General features: G+C 44.6%; 2 protein-coding genes across 2 annotated transcripts; both read left to right on the top strand.

Annotated features, from left to right (window-relative positions):
- Window positions 1-7,444: 7,444 nt before the first annotated feature.
- On the top strand, window positions 7,445-12,549 carry LOC133108439 (transmembrane 4 L6 family member 5). Its single transcript, XM_061217966.1, has 6 exons — window positions 7,445-7,598; window positions 7,766-7,954; window positions 8,408-8,476; window positions 8,877-9,031; window positions 9,465-9,657; window positions 9,818-12,549. Exons 2-6 carry the CDS (start codon window positions 7,778-7,780, stop codon window positions 9,830-9,832), a joined length of 609 nt encoding a protein of 202 aa, XP_061073950.1. The 5' UTR covers window positions 7,445-7,598; window positions 7,766-7,777; the 3' UTR covers window positions 9,833-12,549.
- Window positions 12,550-13,893: 1,344 nt separating this feature from the next.
- On the top strand, window positions 13,894-16,674 carry LOC133108558 (P2Y purinoceptor 14). The gene is made up of 2 exons (XM_061218137.1): window positions 13,894-14,163; window positions 14,828-16,674. The coding sequence occupies exon 2, from the start codon at window positions 14,839-14,841 to the stop codon at window positions 15,847-15,849; it is 1,011 nt and encodes a 336-aa protein (XP_061074121.1). The 5' UTR covers window positions 13,894-14,163; window positions 14,828-14,838; the 3' UTR covers window positions 15,850-16,674.
- Window positions 16,675-18,056: the final 1,382 nt, after the last annotated feature.

Raw genomic sequence — 18,056 nt, 5'->3', positions numbered from 1 at the left:
ACATTCTGCACATAGCTCATAAGGAAAATAACCAGAAGCCAAAGTCCACAAATTTGTGCCAGCAAGCATTGAGGAACTACTCATGTTCAGAATTTCTAGTGATAAAAGATTCAACTTTCTGTGTCTAAAAATATATATATTGCGTATTCTGGTCTGTTGGGCAGTGCCTGAAAGAGGACACATGCAATTCAATTCTTGCTCCAGCAGCACCCAGCAGTCTCATGCCTGTATAAAATGGATACAAAAGCTAGTTTGTATCTCATCGGCATGCTTCTTTGCTTATAGGGGCAGGTCTTGATTCCACTCTAATGGTCTCTGCTCGGGGGGAGGGCGGTAGTTCCGCTTCAGAGCAGGAGAGGGTGAGTCAGGGAGGAAGCTGTGGTGAGTTGGTCAGAAGTTGCTTCGCAGTCTGCCTTCTCTGCCCCTGCCAGACCTGAGGGAATTAAGGGTGGAGACCTGTGCCACCACGACTGTCTGGAAGGGGCTGTGTCCGTTATGTCTGCCATCTCTGTTTCAGTCTTCATTAGCGCCTCGCTGCACCTGCAGGAACTGCTCTGCCCTTGTTGAGTGGGAGTCGTCATTGTTATATTCCAATTATAGGCTTCCGTGCTCGCTTCCCTTCAATAATATAAACAGAATGCTTCCTTTTTCTGCCGTCATGTTGAGTTTGTGCGTTTGTAGCTAATTGCGTGTATCCGGACAATGACATCTCTTCTTCAAATGCAGCCATGTCATTGGCAGTCATTATTGTAGCACATATTGTACATTTTTACATTCACATTTTTAAATTTTTAAACTAGTAAAATACACATGAAGAGCTGTTCTAAACAAAAAGACAATAGTCATCGCAAATGCGTAGAGTGTTGGGAATACAGTCAAAGCACATTTGCAGTACCTGGGATTTACTGTTCATTTGCGGAGACTGAGTTACTGATCATCTTAGATTGTGGATTTTCCATGCCTACAAAAAAAGCCGCTTTGTTGCAATACTTGATTATCTCATAAACTCCCACTCATGCATCCACCTATGCATAAGAACTAAATGTATTTTTAGATTGATATTTTTACTGTCTAGTGTTGCATGAGTGAGAAAATATCTTAAGTCCGAGTCAGGGGGAGCCACGGTGGCGCAACAGGCTAAGATGCAGCAGACTTGCGGTTGCAATTTGTTGCAGTTGCACACCGAGGACCGGGGTTTGATTCCCGGTCCTGCCAAAAGGCTCTCGTGGAGCGGCATAATTGGCTTGCTGCTCCAGGGGGAGGGACTTGGCAGGGTTAGCGGATCACCACGCACAACAGCACCCCGGGCGCCTCGGAATCACGGTCACGAGAATGAGACAAGATGGCTTGAAGAAGGCGTGTTGTTCTCCTTCGGGCTGCTGAGGGACAGGCTGTGGGCGGTGTATCCCCCAGCTAACACTAATTGGATTAGATAGGGTACAATTGGCTACCAAATTGGCAGAAAAAGGGAAAAATCTGAAATAAATGTATTATTAAAAAATACAAGCCAGAGAACACAGGGAATTGTCAGAATAAATCTGTATGGCTGCTGAACTGCATTGGTGTGGAAGTCATTGTGGGTGGCACAGCGGGCGCATTAACAGGAGATGATGACATTTGGAAACAATAACATGGTATACTGTGGCAGGTGCGGTGAATTGGATCCCCCCTTCATAGTCTGCAATATTGATGTAAAACCCCACGCTAACCCAACGACGGAATTTAGCTAGGGCTGAAGGTATCAGCGTGCTCGTCCTTCTGGTGTTGCTGAAAGAATACTAATAGGGTTAAAAATTAGTGGCCCCTATGCAGACAGTCTAGATCAGCCAATAAACAAACCACGATACAAAGGCAGTAGTACCACTCTGCCTTCCACTCTGGTCCGGGCTGACCCAGAATCACCACAATATCTGACTCCATTTTAGAATAATAATTTAGATTAGTTATCCACATTAGTGGATGTCGTATTTATAATTTTGACTTGATCGCTATAGGAATCCTGTACTGAGATTTACTCTCCGAACAGTCCTCTGCTGGTACCACCGCATGTCACATTGCGCGTAATGTGCACGTCTCACGAACTGACTAGCTATCTGTAGTCATCAGAGGTCATACTATACTCTTGGGTATATCTGTTTACAGCCTAGGGACCCAAGCAGACCAACCTAGCTACGGCTGTGCTCGACATGAATGAACTACCATGCGGAGGGGAGGGATTTACGTCGTGATACATTAAGTGGAAATAATCATCCTCCCTAGACCAGTTTGAGGGGGTAAACCACGCATTCCCTGTATAACTTTGAGTGTCAGTAAGCGAAACCAAACAGATCAAGTTTTAACAATTTATTTTACCAGGCAGGTTACATACACGTAATTACACACTAGTTCCAAATCAAAAAACATTACAAGGAAACCAAATTACGGAGTCTTAAAAGTCATACCTGGTAATAAAAGCTACATACAGGAGTCTGGCTACAGACACCCTGTACGTAGAAATTACGTGCACGGAGTGCACGGGAGGCTGATTGCATTCTCCCAGATTGCTTAGTTTACGGTCCTTAAATCCAAAATCTGGCCTTTGATGTTAACCCTAAAAATGGGTCACCCATCTGTAATTTGGAGCCACGCCTCTCCAGGAAGCGCAGGGGGGTTGAGGCACATGGCTTTCACTGGGGCAGAGCTCCACACAGCTTCTCCTGGTTGGTTATGATGTACAGGGTTTGCTGTTGCAGAAATAAAACCATTGCACCAGTCGCACTGAAACAATCAGAATAATACCAAACATGAATATTATCTAAACTGACTTTGTCATGAAACATCCAATGCTGTACACATCATTTAGTGACTGAGTAAAGAGGGAGAGAGCAATGAAGGGGGGTTCAGGAGAAGGTCAGGGCCTAACAGGCCGTGCCCTCTGAAACCTTCCCGTGCCGTAAAGGATGTTGCCCCGTCGTAACGAGTTTTACGGCTGGAGGCCTGAGTCTTCCCCCACAGGCTCCTGCCCGTATGGGTGCGGAGATAGTGGGGGTTAATGGTGCATGCTCCGGAGTTAAATTACTTTACAGCCACATATTCCACAATACCAGAGGAAGCCAGCAAGCTGACCAGCCCTGAGTGATAATGCCAGATTTCCAGCCTTACAGATTCCCCTCTTGGCCCCATGGGGCAAACATAACACAGTCCCAAGGGGTCACTGTGAAGGCTGTGGCTGTGTATCTAATTCCCTGCGGCTTGGGGTCTCAGTCCCGACAGTGTTGGCATCTGCAGGGGCTGAGCACCAAAGCAGCATGGGTAAAGGAGCTTAATAGGAGGATGATAATTTTGGTGATGACGGACCCTCAGAACACCCAGTCCCACCAGTCCCACCATGTGTTGGCGTCCTGAGCAGAGCTGGTAGAGGAGCCAGCCCTGGACAACCTGTTGCACCAGGTCCATTAGGTCAGTTAGAGACCACGCACACTGTCCAAAAGAGTGTCTTTCCACCACAGAGAGACGTCCACCTCCAGCGGAATTCTCCTCAGAACGCAGATCTGACCCATTGTGAAGTCCCCAATCACTTCCAGTTGGTGAAGTGACTTGCTGGACAGGTCAGACCTCCACCTGTGAAGGAACTCATCTCGCTGGTGACGTACTACTGTGGGTGAGACACCTGGATGATCTCAGCGTGGCCATACAAAAACTGAACAGTAATACATCTGGTGTCATAATGGGGAAAAAGATGGTTACGCATATAGATCATAGCAGGATGTTTCATGACAATCAGTGCGAGTGGTGAATATGGCTTCTATGCCCCTTATAGTGATATCCACCAATATGGTGATTTAATTTATATACCTGATTCTGCACTACTATGCGGGTTGAGCATATGGTAGTGGAATTTGGATAGACCAGTTTGGGTAAATCAAAAGAAAGAAAACTAAGAATCCGATACAACCGGTACAGCTACTTACAATAAACATATAAACATTACATACATACATAAATGCTGTGGGTAATGAATATTTTCCTTTGTTCTGACACAATTCACCTAAGCCAGTCTAAGGCTTCAATGAGCTCCCTTAAGACATGACTAGGAGACTTGTGCAGACAAAGGTCCAGAATATCTTGTATGACCGCAGTAAGCAAATCCTCAGCGTATGTTCTGCAGGCTAAGTCACCCTCGATGGTACGGGTCTGATGAAAAGGAAATGGCTGATAGAATTGAAGTGCCTGCACTCCAATTCTTACTGATTGGAATATATTTTATTGTTTATTGATTATATGTTTGAAACCAGTCGTGACCTGGTTTGTCAAACATGTTGAAAATTAGGATTATTAATTATCCTGTAAATATTTGGACGACAAGTCTAAATACTCAGAAACTAAATTATCGAGCCGTGCCTATAGCCATGCATACGTTTGTACAACACTGCAGTATGTTGCATACAGAATGCTAACAGAACACTGGAAACGATATAGCTCACATACGCCATTACAAGACTTATAATGCAGTTATTTGCTTTAAAAAATATACATTTATTCAGGGTGAATATCTGCATAAATCCAGATATCCAATTCAAGAATTGATCATAAACGAAGAGATCAACAAAATATAACAAATTATACACTTCATTGGGAGTGCAGGTTCACTGTTCTAAAGACAAGTGACACAATAGGTGACAGACAAAGTGGGGGAGGAAAGACAACAAGCAAGAAGACAACAGTGGAGAGCGATGTGGGAATGACCCATAAGCCAGTCTTTGCCAAAAATGACCCCCCTTTTGAAGTTTTAATGCCCAGGGAATAAAACAAGAGAAGAAATTGCTTCTAATCATTATTTTTAAATTTGCTTTAGCATTTCTCCATTTGGAACACCTTCTTCCAAAATATAAGCCAATCTATTTCCCCTAGGTTATAAATACCTCTCTGGTCGTAAACGTCTTCCCCAGCAGTGACAGATGAGGCTGGCCACTGTTAGGTCAGTCAACTTTAAGGGTTCATTTTTGTCATTGACTGGTTTATCTGTGGTCTAGGGAATATTCTAATATATATACTTTGTGTTAGTGGGAGAAACCACACAAACATACAATTAGATTTAGGTACACACATGCCTCATTTAATCTAACTGGCACCAAAGTAAGTATGTTAGTGTTACCTAACATCTCCTAAATGGCATGCAAAGAGGTGGTTTTGCAGGTGGTTGTGTTTGAGTGACCAAATAATTCATGAATTGTGATCCACAGTTTAGTCTACGGAGACTGCTGTTGTGCTGCAACCTGTGTTAAGAGTTTTGAAAAAGCGTGCTCAGTATTGGGACTTGCGTATAACCAATTGTAAAAAAAAAAAAAAAAAAGAGGAACATCCTTTGACACATCACTGACACAGTTTACTGATGACAAATATTTTCTTTGAAATCATGGTGTGTTTTATTTTAAAAAGCTCCCGAAAGGCAGTCTGACTTCATAGTTTTACCCTGAAACCAGATAGCACAACCATGCTTACAGTTCCAAATCCTTTGCTAGAGGTTTATTGGATACCTTCAATGTGCACAACCTGACCTTCTATGAATGGGCTGCATAAACTACAGAAGGCTTGGTTAAGGGTGTGAATATCCTGTGAAAATTATGGTATTATCCTTGTGATTTAAAGTCACATTAAAAAATAATTGTATATTGAGTCCTTCTTGCAGTGGGAAATGCAATGGTAAGCACTGGTTTTGCTGCGGTTAAGAGGAGAGCTTTGTGCTCACTGCACATGATGTGTCACTCATGTCGTCTCATTTGGTCATGTGGGGCTCTGCTCACGCCACACTACAGAGATTTCATACTTAATTTTGCTTTGTGTTGCCAGAAAATGGAGGTTGTTTTGCAATTGGAGAAGTGGTGATTGCTGGTGAGACTGAGCTCTTTGTTATTATGACAGCAGTACTGAGTTTATGTTTCCCAACCGACTTGCACAACCAAGTAGAAGCCACCACTTCACCTGCCATCTATACCGTACCCAACCTTGCAAACTCAAGGCATTACATTACATTACATTACATTATTGGCATTTGGCAGACGCTCTTATCCAGAGCGACGTACAACAAAGTGCGTACCCATAACCAGGGCTAAGTGCGCAGAAAGACCCTAGAGGGAAGTACAATTTCAATTGCTACCCGTACAACAAAGATAAGGACCAGGGCCTATTTTGATTTTGATTTTGATTTTTTTTTAAACAACAAATGAACAAACAACAAAGCAAAAATGACCAAACTTAACTATCCAAATACTGCTTACTGGCATGCTGAATTTTATAATTGTTTTATCTCCAAATCCTGTGCCATGATATAAACCGTACCATGGGCTTTGCTAGAGTTAAAGCTCTATTGGGGCACAGACCCCCAGCACGGACACTCCTGTAATCTGCAGCAATAAAACTGCCTTATGTCCCCTAGCACCCCTGTACTGAACACCAACTGTTGTTGACAGCTGTTTTCCCCTTAGTAGTGGTTATTACTTATTGCTTGACATAGTAACAGTGGAATTATTTTGATGCAGCAACGCTGTTTAATAGAAACAAGAAAACTAACCAAAGCTGATCCTAGGTGTTACATTTTCATTTGGAAATTAAGTGTCAATGGGTTTATGGGTCACTGGCTTCAGGCTGCCAGCAAACGCATTTATGTTTCGTTAACGTTATGTTAATTTGTCCAATTCATGGATATAAACGCCCCTTAAATAAAACACTGAATACTGTTTGCGGCTAGAGTGCAGATGGCCCACAGGCATTTGGTGGTCCCACACAGTGTGGATCAGACCCCAGTGAGTTGGCATTCTGTGCTGCCCCTGCACTCACTGAGCTGATTCAGTCCACCCACAGAGACGCGCGGGTCTCATGCTTCCTCTAAGCAGACCCGAAATAGACCTTCGAGAGTCCACTCCAGGCTAGTGCAATCCTCACAGGCACACCTCGTTCTCCACACTGGAGAGAAAATGGGCATTTGGGCATTGGGATGCTGAGAGATCAGGTGAGTAACCTGAAGCGGCAGGTGTACTATGGTGACGTAACTGTTACAAATTCAGTTGCCATGAGAAGACAATCAAAATGGAATGATGTCTGTGAATTGGTTGTTTGATTGTTTCATTAATAGATTGATTGATTGATTGATTTATTTATTTTTGAGCAAAATGACATTGGAATTTGGAAATGGAAACGAGGACACTGCTGGACAAGCCCTGGTGGAATAAAATATGATGTAAATGTTGACAAAGTTTGTTTCACTTGTATTCACAGTCAATGTTTCCTAGACACGACAGTGCATGTTGTAATTAAATTTCAATAATTTCTGTTTCTCCATATATAGGCATGTGTGTGTGATTGAAAAGAAAGAGGTGGAGCCTGACTCTGGTTGTTGATGCAAGCATCTATGAGGACAGTATTTAACCAGAGGTCAGTGAAGAGTTCCTCAAGTCTGTTAGGTACATCCGGATACAGCTATTGCTCTCTCTTTTTCTCACACACTCAAGTAACTCTCTCACTGTGCACCTGTTCCTTGAGTGCGCTGGCTGACGTGCTGATCACAGCTGACCTTTGACTTGCTGCAAAAACCCAGGAGCTCCCTGCTGTCTCTCATTCAGGTAAGTCTTCCTAACCCTGTCTCAATAATACATGATAATAATATGTGACTAATATATGTCACTTCATTTAGGGATCTATGTTTTTGTTATAGATGTTGTAGGATGGTAGGGTGAATGTTTGCTGATTGTAAGGTTATCGTGTCGCTGATGCCCCTCTCTCGATACAGTCCAGTAGTGGGATGTGCGTTGCTCGCTGCTCCCATTGTGTTGGCGTGTCCCTGGTTCCCTTGGCGATACTTTCCATGGTGGCCAATGCCCTGTTACTGTTTCCAAACCTGGACACTCGTTACCTGCAGGAAGGTCATGTGACCAGGTTGGCTACCTGGGGGACAGGCTTGTGGGCGTCTGGTTTTCTGGTAGGTCCCCTCTGTGTGTGTTTGTGTGTCCGTGTGCATCTCCAAAACGGAGGTATTCAACTGCCTGTGCTTACTACATGTTTTTTGTTGTTGAGTAATTTGAGTCTTGAATTGTGTCATCTGGATCTCTGCCTACCAATATATCATCATAATAGCATGATTTATTATATTAACATCAGATACATTACAACACTTGGAATAGTATGAGCTGATCCGCAAATGCATGTAATACGAATTATAGACTGAGAATTATGGCTTAGTTCCAATGGAGGAACTATGTACTATTGATCAAAACAAATGTTAAAGGGTAAATGAAGGGGAAGGCTAAAGTGTTGGGGCAGCAAAATGGCTGTTCCATACAGGCTAACTCAGATATAGCTCTGTTCACTTTACTTTGAAAGTGTGCGCGAGTGTGTGTGGGCCTGTTCAGATATTTATGTGTGTGTTCTGCAGGTGCTCCTGGCGGCCCGAGGGTTTGTGTCCAGTAGCTCAAAGACAGGCTGCTGTACTTTCAGGGCCGAAGTGAGCACTTCCACAATTTTCTCCTGTCAGTTTCAGTGTGTGCGTGCGTGCGTGCGTGTGTGCGTGCGTGCGTGCGTGCGTGTGTGTGTGTATATGTGTGTGTGTGTGTGTGTATATGTGTGTGTGTGTGTGTGTGTATGTGTGTGTGCGTGTGCGCATGTGTGTGCGCGTGTGTGTGCGAGTGTGTGTGCGTGTGTGTGCGCGTGTGTGCACGCGTGTGTGCGCGTGTGTGTGCGCGTGTGTGTGTGTATATGTGTGTGTGTGTGTGTATGTGTATGTGCGCATGTGTGTGCTCATGTGTGTGCGTGTGTGTGTGTGAGTGTGTGTGTGTGTGTGTGCACATGTGGGTGCTTGTGTGTGAGCCTCGGCTTGAGTGACAGTGTCTCTGCTCTCTTCTCAGATGCTGTGCCAGGTGGGCTACTCCTGTGTGGCGTTAGCAGCTGCTGGGGCCTGCTTTCTAGTGAGCGGCACAGGGCTGGCTCGGGGCCCCTACTGTCTGCACAACAGTACCCAGGGCCTCAACTGGGAGATGCCCCTGGAAAGGCAGTCCGCCAGGTGAACATGTCTGTGCTTGTGTGTGTGTCTCTGAGTGTGTGTGTGTGTGTGTGTGTCTGTGTGTGTGTGTGTGTGTGTGTCTGAGTGTATGTGTGTGTGTGTGTGTGTGTGTGTGTGCCTCTGAGTGTGTGTATGTGTGTATGTGTGTGTGTGTGTGTGTGTGTCTCTGAGTGTGTGTGTGCGTGTCTCTGAGTGTATGTGTGTGTGTGTGTGCCTCTGAGTGTGTGTGTGTGTGTGTGTGTGTGTGTGTGTGCATATCTCTCAGTATGTGTGTGCATGTGTCCCTGAGTGTGTGTGTGTGTGTCTCTGAGTGTGTGTGTGTGTGTGTGTGAGTGTGTGTGTGCGTGTCTCTGAGTATGTGTGTGCATGCGTCTCTGAGTGTGTGTGTGCATGTGTGGAGAAAGCTCAGTCTGACAGGCCTGTGTTTATGCAGTGAAAAGTACTACCTGTTTGAGAGGGAGCGATGGGCACTGGCCTGTTTGGAGCCACAGGGGGTGGTCCTGTGGAATGTGGTTCTCTTCTCCCTGCTCATGGCGACCAGTGGGATCCAAGTGCTGCTCTGTGCTGCCCACACTCTGAACGCCCTGCTAGGCGTGCTCTGTGGACCCGGCTTCCGCAAGAACAAGGTATTGTGTGTGTGTGTGTGTGTGTGTAAAGTGCAATTGACTGTATAGTAATCTGTCAATGTCTGATCTAATGTGTACTGTATGTGGGTGGGAAGTTAAAAGGCAGTTAGAAGTAGTGTACATGCCTCTAACATTTCTGTGTGCTCATTGTGTGTTTCAGGTTGGCCCGGTATGAAGACCACTTCAAAACAACAGGGAGTGAACATCTCAAGCAGCAAGTGATCACGGTCTACATCTGCCAAAATGGAGATCAAGATCACCACCTTTTGAATTTGTATTTATTTTCATTTCTATTGATAATTGTCATTGTCAATTATTGCTGTTATTGATGGCAATGACAATTGCACTACATTTATGATGTGCCTTATTTCCGCACCGCAATATGGGTACTCCCCATGAGCAAAAGGTACGGCAGCCATTTTGAAGCAGACTGCTGACTTAAATTCTTTGCAGTGTAAATACTGGGAATTACTTAAGATTAATTTTATCTAAACTTGGACAATGCTAGATGGCCAGTTCGGTAGAGACAGAATGGTACATTTGGCCTGCGAATACCCTGAGAAGAACATTCATTTGTGGCTTAGCTTCACTGTTTCTTTTTAAATGCACCCCTTTAGAAAGGAGTTAGCACATAGGTTCAGTATGTGTGGAAGTGCAAGCATGCGTACCATGGGATAAGAAAACAAAGACAATGGCAGATCTCCCTCTTCAGAGATCTCTCAGGAGGGATCCCTGCACCCGTAAGAGTGCTGGAAAGCAGGAGCAGATCGGTGGAGGTATGCAGAGAAATGGACAGGCTGCAGGAAACCGTGGGAGGCCATGGTGGAAATAGACTTTAAATGTGAGCAAAGAGGAACAGCGTCTCCCACTGGTGATGTGTAATTTGGTGTTTTGTTTTTTGTTTGTTTTTTTGTTTTTAGATGAATGGTAAAGAGTGTGATGCACAACTACAAAGATGCTTTGGTAGTTTACAATATTTGGCTAGAAGCCAAGATGCCATATTTCACCACCTTTTAGGTTTGAATGGGTTTTTATTCAATAGCAGCCAGTATTTGCAGTATATCCAGTTTGGGCCCCAGAACATTTTTGCTACAGTATAAATTCTGCCATATTGCCCAAATGTGCAGTTTGTAGAGTTATTTTTCTTATAATATATTTACTCATATTCAAACTTAAAACAGTACAGAATACCTCTTATAGCCAGTTGGGGGCCCTCAAGTCTCCAGCGCCCCAGGCAATTGCAAACCAGCAGACTTTCCTATAAGTACTGGGGCTTGGGTGGCACGTCAAGTGCTATCTGTCAGCTATAGTCCAGATGTAAGTCTGACACTGCCTCTGCTATTGTGGCAGAGACTCCATGGGACTTTGGGAACGAGGGATTCAGCCCTGAAGGCTTATCACTCATTAGCAATGGAAACGGCGGCTGCATATTTTGGAAGCTGTTAGATTTTCTCTATTCGATTAAATAAGTAAAATAAATAATTTGATATTTAGCTGGCACTTACAATTGATTAGACTAAGCAGAGGACAATCCCCCCTGGAGCAATGCGTGGTTAAGGCCTTTGCCCAACAGCTGTGCAGCCTGTAGCGTAGTGGTTAAGGTAGATGTCTAGGATGTCTCCAGGGGAGGATTGTCCCCTGCTTAGTTATCAACTGTACGTCGCTCTGGATAAGCCAAATGCCATTAATGTAATGTAATGTAATGTGCAGATCTTTCCGTGGCTACACCTGGGCTTGGGCCACCAACCTTCCGGGTCCCAGTCATGGGTCTTAGCCACTAGGCTATAGGCTGCCCCTGATTTCTCAAAGTAATTGCTTTGGGTGGACATGTTGCTTGCTATTATTGTGATCTATGCTAAGGATCTTCCTGAGTGGTGGGGTTGCTGGGTGCAGACCTTGGAGATCAGAATAACGCCCCAGACAGAACACATCTTTAACTTCCCCCAGACAAAGGGATATAGCGCAGACAGAGGAGACAGGGGGTGTCAAGATCATCAAAGACGAGACGAGACACAGGAACAAGAGGCACAGAAATATACAGAGATGGGGTTTATAATGGCATCACACATTCTGTACACCCACAAGTACCATACACACACTATCCAGTTTAGCAGTTACACGCAGTTCTCCACACACGCACACGCACACACACACACACACACACTTGGAGACATACATGCATACATTGTGCTGATCAAGTAACACCTATGATGCAAATTAGTGCTGCATATATGTGTTAACCAACCACCCAATACCGCTGCATTTACTGTCATTGGTCAGGAAATGGACTACATATGTAAAGTGAGCATAGAGCATTCCTTATAAGGAGGTTTATCTCTTGAAAAAGGAACACAAATTTGTTTTTTTTGTTTTTGTCTATACCAAGTTTCAGCCACAATGAATTCTAGCAGTTATTATTTTTTACTGTGAAACTATTTATTTAATGCATTGTACACATTTTATTGTGTTTTTTTTATTTTATTCATCGTACTCTCACTACGATGTAGTCATTTTTTGTAATGTTTTCTTCTAGCTTGTTTGAATGGATGGATGTTAACACAGAGTGTTATGCTATGTGGGATACAGCATGTATAGTATGTATGTAGTCATCTGGCATTTTAACTCACTTTTTGATACCTCTTGAAACCTTTCAGTACTGTATGTGTGTATTTTATGAACTGGATATTACACCGCTGTGATGTCATTTCCATGAGTTACTCACGTGATTGACATCGGTGATTTAGTGTGTCCATTTGTGCGTGTGCCGGTGACTCACACCCATCTGTGCGGATGCAATCCTGCGTGCTGGAAACGATGCAGCTTTCACTACTCTTGAGAGTCTTTGTGTTGTCACTTTTTACACAATTCAATAAATAAATCCTGTTGATCAGAGGATTGGCTTGTCTTGAGTGCTGCCTGCCCAGCTCAGCTGTCTCATGTGCCCTTTGAGGTTTACGAGGGCCGGCTCATTCGGCACAACTTCACTGGTGACTTTCACCAATGGTTTCCATGGCATAGCAAGTGCTTTAGCCAACAAATCTTTTTACAATAGTGTTTGTTTTTTGTCATAGTGTTCATTTAATTAGTTAACTAGTTAGTTATTTCAGTACTTAGGGCGGACTGACTGAGTGTGTTAGCTGGTACTCATGGATAACTTACCTAGCAATGACAGTATTGATTGATGTTGCTGGTTTGCGAACTAGAAGACCCTTTGATTCTGCCTGCCTTTTTTCTCAAGATCCATGTGTAGCCTGGTTAGCTCAGCTAGTTCACTAGTAAGCCTGGTAAAGTGCAGTGAAAGCGAAGGCTTGTAGCAGGTTACCTCGACAACACTCCCTGATGAGTTAACCCTCAAATAAATTTAAAAAAGGACATTGTTGCCCTTGGCTAGGGGCAAATTCATCTTTAGCTGACTGGTAACGCCTTTGTTCAACAAATATTTGGACAAGTGAGAGGCTCAAATCCCACCTCTGCGATTTGTCACCCATTACACATGCAAAGGTATTAACCCTCCACTGAAGTTGGAAATGTTTTTTTTTTTTGACTGTTGATAAATTTGGAAAATGAAGGACAAACCGGTAGAGATGAATGAGCAAACACAGTGGAACTGCCACATTAGACTAAGACGGTGTAGGCTAGGGTGAAAGTTTGGGGCCCTCGTGCTCTTTCAGCCTTTTGCATTTGAATTGAGTTGCTCTCGGTTTTGAGAGCACTGTAAATATAGTCAGTTTGCTTAATAGCCAGCAATAAATATTATGATTATGAGAAACATCGTAGTGACTCCCAACAACAATTTCCCTAGAATCCCTTGGCCACCATGTAGAATATGCCCCCCTTATTGTCAGGCACAGGGTTGGGTGTGAAAAAGGGAATGTTACTGGACAGGCCTCCCACTAAAGAAAACACGGTGGCGGTGGATTAGGCTGCAAAGCCCTGATCACTGTGAACTCTGCTCACACAAAAGCGGTTCATAAATTGAGAGTCAGCTGTGTTTTTCGGGTCTTGTGTTCCCTGTGGGAGAGTGATGTCAGATGGAGGATGAACAGAAACTGCAAACTGGACTCAAAGATAGCGAAGAACGCGCTGTAAGTGGCCTCTTCCTCTTTAATATCAACCACTTCCTCTTTTCTGTGGTCCCCGACTGATTTCCTTTAATTTCTCTAACATCAAAGTCACAGCTGGGCGGGGAGGGGTTATTGCATCTGAAAACTGCGAGGCACTGAAAAAGGAGCGACATGAGCGGGTGGATTCAGAGAGAGACAGAGAGAGAGAGAGAGAGATGTGTGCATGTGTGTCCGCATCGGAAGATGAAAGATAAATAGAGATGTGTGGCTGACCATAAAACAGATGATAGCCGGAGACAACCGTCCATCACTGCCTGATCAGCCTCAAACCCGCTGGCTAATGACCCCACCCAACAGCAGCCCAAGCGCAACTCAACCGCCTCTTTCCACTGGCTTCTTCAGGAAACAACAGCCTGTTGCCTCATCCACCTCACAGCCAAAGGTCAGTCTTACCTGCACTTTACAATATTAAATCCATCCATGACCTGTGATGAGTGTCTTAGCCATCAATAAATAATAAATATGGGTATATAGCAAATAAAATGTACAGTGACGGAAACTACAGGTTTCATACAGTTTCGTAATGCCTGACACCAGCGTTTGCTTGTTGAAAAGAAGGAGCACATCTTACACTATGCATTCTCTTGCAGCTGAGGACTTTACAGCATTTTAGGCACAATAAATCATCTATACTAATGTAACGCTACACTGCAGTATATCTGTATAAGTGTTTATCCTGCACCCCACAATACTCTATGCCTGCATGCTTCTCCAGGTCTCTGCAGACACCATGACTGGTTTTATGCTTGATTGATGGGTGTTTGTAGCTAAAATATGCTACATATTGAGAATGGATCCAATTCCTCATTCTTTAGCGAAGGAGTTGTGTTAGAAAGTGTTTCTTAGAAACTCTCCAAACAACCGGCTAACCTGCATTTCGAGAATGAAATGACGAAACAAAAAGCCAGATGCAATGACCTCACAATATATCAACATTGGTTAAGAGGTTGCAGGAAACAGCGCTGAACACAATCGGCGCCACCTCAGCTTTCTGCACATAAAAATGTCAAGCAATGAAGCAATGCAGTCTCTCTTGCCTTTTACAGGCTTTGTGAACATGCACTCCGCTAACAGCACCGCTCCCCGCGCGAACGGGACCGGTTACAACAGCGCGTTCACGCTCCAGGTCCTGCCGGCTCTGTACAGCCTCATTTGCGCGGCAGGCCTGATTCTGAACCTGCTGGCGGCCTGGATCTTCCTGCGGGTGCCGTGCTGCTCGGGGCTGGTGGTGTATCTGAAGAACATGGTGGTGGCCGACCTGCTGATGCTGCTGTCCTACCCGTGGCGTGTGGCCGCGGTGCTGGAGGTGGGCGGGTGGCGCCTCCATGTGGTGGTGTGCCGCTACACCGCCGTGCTCTTCTACTCCAGCATGTACGTGGGCATCGTGTTCCTGGGCCTCATCAGCCTGGAGCGCTACATGAAGATCGTGCACACCGCCGGCCTGCCCTCCTCCGTCTCGACCCTCGTGCAGAACGTGTCCGTGGCCCGGGTGCTCTCCGCACTCACCTGGGGCCTGGTGGCCGTGGCGCTGCTGCCCAACTCCATCCTGACCAGCAGGGAGGCGGACGAGGCCAGAGCCAAGAACTGCATGAGCCTGAAGACCCCGCTGGGGGTGCAGTGGCACAAGACCTCCACCTACCTGTGCGTGAGCCTGTTCTGGGCCACCTTCCTGCTGCTGGGCTTCTGCTACTCCTCCATCGCCCACCACGTGTACCAGTCCTACCGGCGCGTGCGGAAGGAAAGCAGCGAGGCGCACAGGAAGTCCAACCGCAGCATCTTCAGCATCCTGCTGGTGTTCTTCCTCTGCTTCGTGCCGTACCACGTGTGCCGCATCCCCTACACCATCAGCCAGACCTCCGAGGCCTTCAGCGAGCGCAGCCGCTTCCTGCTCTTCCAGGTGAAGGAAGGGACGCTCTTCCTGTCTGCGCTCAACGTCTGCCTGGACCCCGTCATCTACTTCCTCATGTGCAGGACCTTCCGCGAGTCGCTGCTCAGGAAGTTCTCGCCCGCGGCAGTGGAGCCCAGGAGGCCTTACGTGACCAACGCCCACAGCGTCAGCAACATGTGAGAGAGAGAGGAGACCGACGGGAACGGACGAGAGAGACCTTTCTGGAAAGAGGAGGAGAACGAGTGCGCAGAAATAAAGATGCAGAAATGTAAAGAAAGAGGAGAGAGGATAGAAAGTGGTATGGTCCCTGGGTCAAGGTTTTTTTTTTTACCACTGCATGGTATATTTAGTCATTATTTCAGCAATAGAGAGCATTCAACAATATGTTTGTGAGGAGTATATTAGCTATTTTTATACATACTGTGATTTTGAAATTGTATAATATTTCATTTTAAAGAGCACAAGCAGTCTGACCTCCTTGTGTATTTCTTCACTTTACTAATATGGAGGCAGAGAGTAGCAGATAGAAATGGGATCACAGTACAGTAATGCCCCTTTTGTACATTCGAGTCGCGCTGGACCTGAGCTGGACTCGCTTCATCTATAAAATGTGTTAAAATGTGGTCCAAACTGGTCAGACCTGACGCAGATATTGATTTCATTTCTGGTGCTGGCACGATAATAATCAAGCTGAGAACTAGCAGTTATGTCAACAATGGTCAATTTAAAAATTTTCCATGAGGATGTGCCAACAAACCATTGAGGAATATATACAGCTCAGTCGTTAAATAAGCACATAACACATAGTGTGGAAGTGTGATATAATTATTACGGAACTGGGCTTGAAGCTAAAGGTTTCAGGTTATAGTTCCAGATAAGCCATTGAAGATAGGTACTTAGCCTGAATTGCATCAGTAAAATATCTATCTGTATAAATCGAGACTGTGAATGAAAAAAGTTAAATAAAAGACAAATGTTTTGCTAAAGTTATTGTGACAAAGAGAAGATATGGAAACATGATGAGTTATTCAAATCTGACATTTTGTAACCATAAACCAATATTTATCTCTGAATACTCGTGAAGTGGACTGATAATCTTAAGCCTACATTTACATACTTTAAAATACATAACACCTACTATATTGCTAAACACAAAACAAGCAATAATTTTAAAGCAGCATAATTCAAGCTTTCTTTTGTCAGGTTGTCTTTCAGCTCCTTACTCCCATCAACAAAACAGAAGCATCAGCTCCTCAGGGTCCATCCTGCTTGAACACATTTACAAAGCCAGTAAGTGGATTGCTAGAGGCTTGCAGAGTATAAGTGTAGACAGGAAGGTGACAGTAACACACATCACCGCACATTACAACAGTGCTATGCAGAACATGCAGAACAACATCTCTGAACATCTCTGAACACACAACACGTCAAACCTTTAAGTAGGCTACTGCAGCAGAAGACTATAAGTACAAAAAATAGGTCTAATAAATACCTAATAAAGTGCTCACTGAGTGTATATTGGTAGTGATTACATATTATTACATTATTTATATTCCTTATTCTTTATATTACATTGTATAAATTGGTGCACAACTGAGACAAACACACGCTGCCACACACACAGGTGCATTTTAGACTGAACCGGATGATTTGTGTGAGGTTTCTGTGTACTGAGGGCCCATTCTTAAGCAATCAGAATGGCTGATTGCACAACATATGTTAGGCCCTAATGCACTGTGTGCCATTTGTCGTTCTGTCATGTGCTTGTGTGAAATGCACATGTGCATGGAGGGTACAGCATGTAGTAATTCCCCTCAGAGGCAAAAAGGACTCAAAACTCACACACTTCAAAAAGGGCTACAAAAAGCAGAGGAGCAGTCATTGTGCCTTCAATTCAGTTGGCAAAAAGTACAGTACGCATATACCATACTTATATGAGACTGGAAAAAGAGCGCTAACACACACACAGGCTTATTGGGTCCATGGGATTACTGGTGTATGGTGCGTTCACCACTGAAAGACACACTTTGCTGCCAGCACACCAAAGATATGATTCACACAGATCAGAGACAGAGATAGAGATATATAGTCCTCTGTATATATACTTTTAAAACACCACAGACCAAAACCAACATCAACACCTGAACACTGGTTTTTGAGCTCACCGTGTATATGACTTGGTTAGAGCTTGTGGTTAGTGCAGTTTCCTGAGAAGTGAGATGAGGACAGCTTCCTCCTACATTGCTGAGGCCAATGAGCTCTGGAGGAAGAGGAGAGGGAAGGAGGACACAGGAAGCCGAGCCCAGAGGAGCGCTGCTCTGTGTCCCTGGATGAACGGGCACAGGAATACAGAGCAACTCTCCCCATCCGCAGCCATAACAGGAAGA

Source organism: Conger conger, chromosome 13 (assembly GCF_963514075.1).
Source record: "Conger conger chromosome 13, fConCon1.1, whole genome shotgun sequence".
NCBI lineage: Eukaryota > Metazoa > Chordata > Actinopteri > Anguilliformes > Congridae > Conger > Conger conger.
This window is presented reverse-complemented; position numbering and strand designations above follow the sequence as displayed.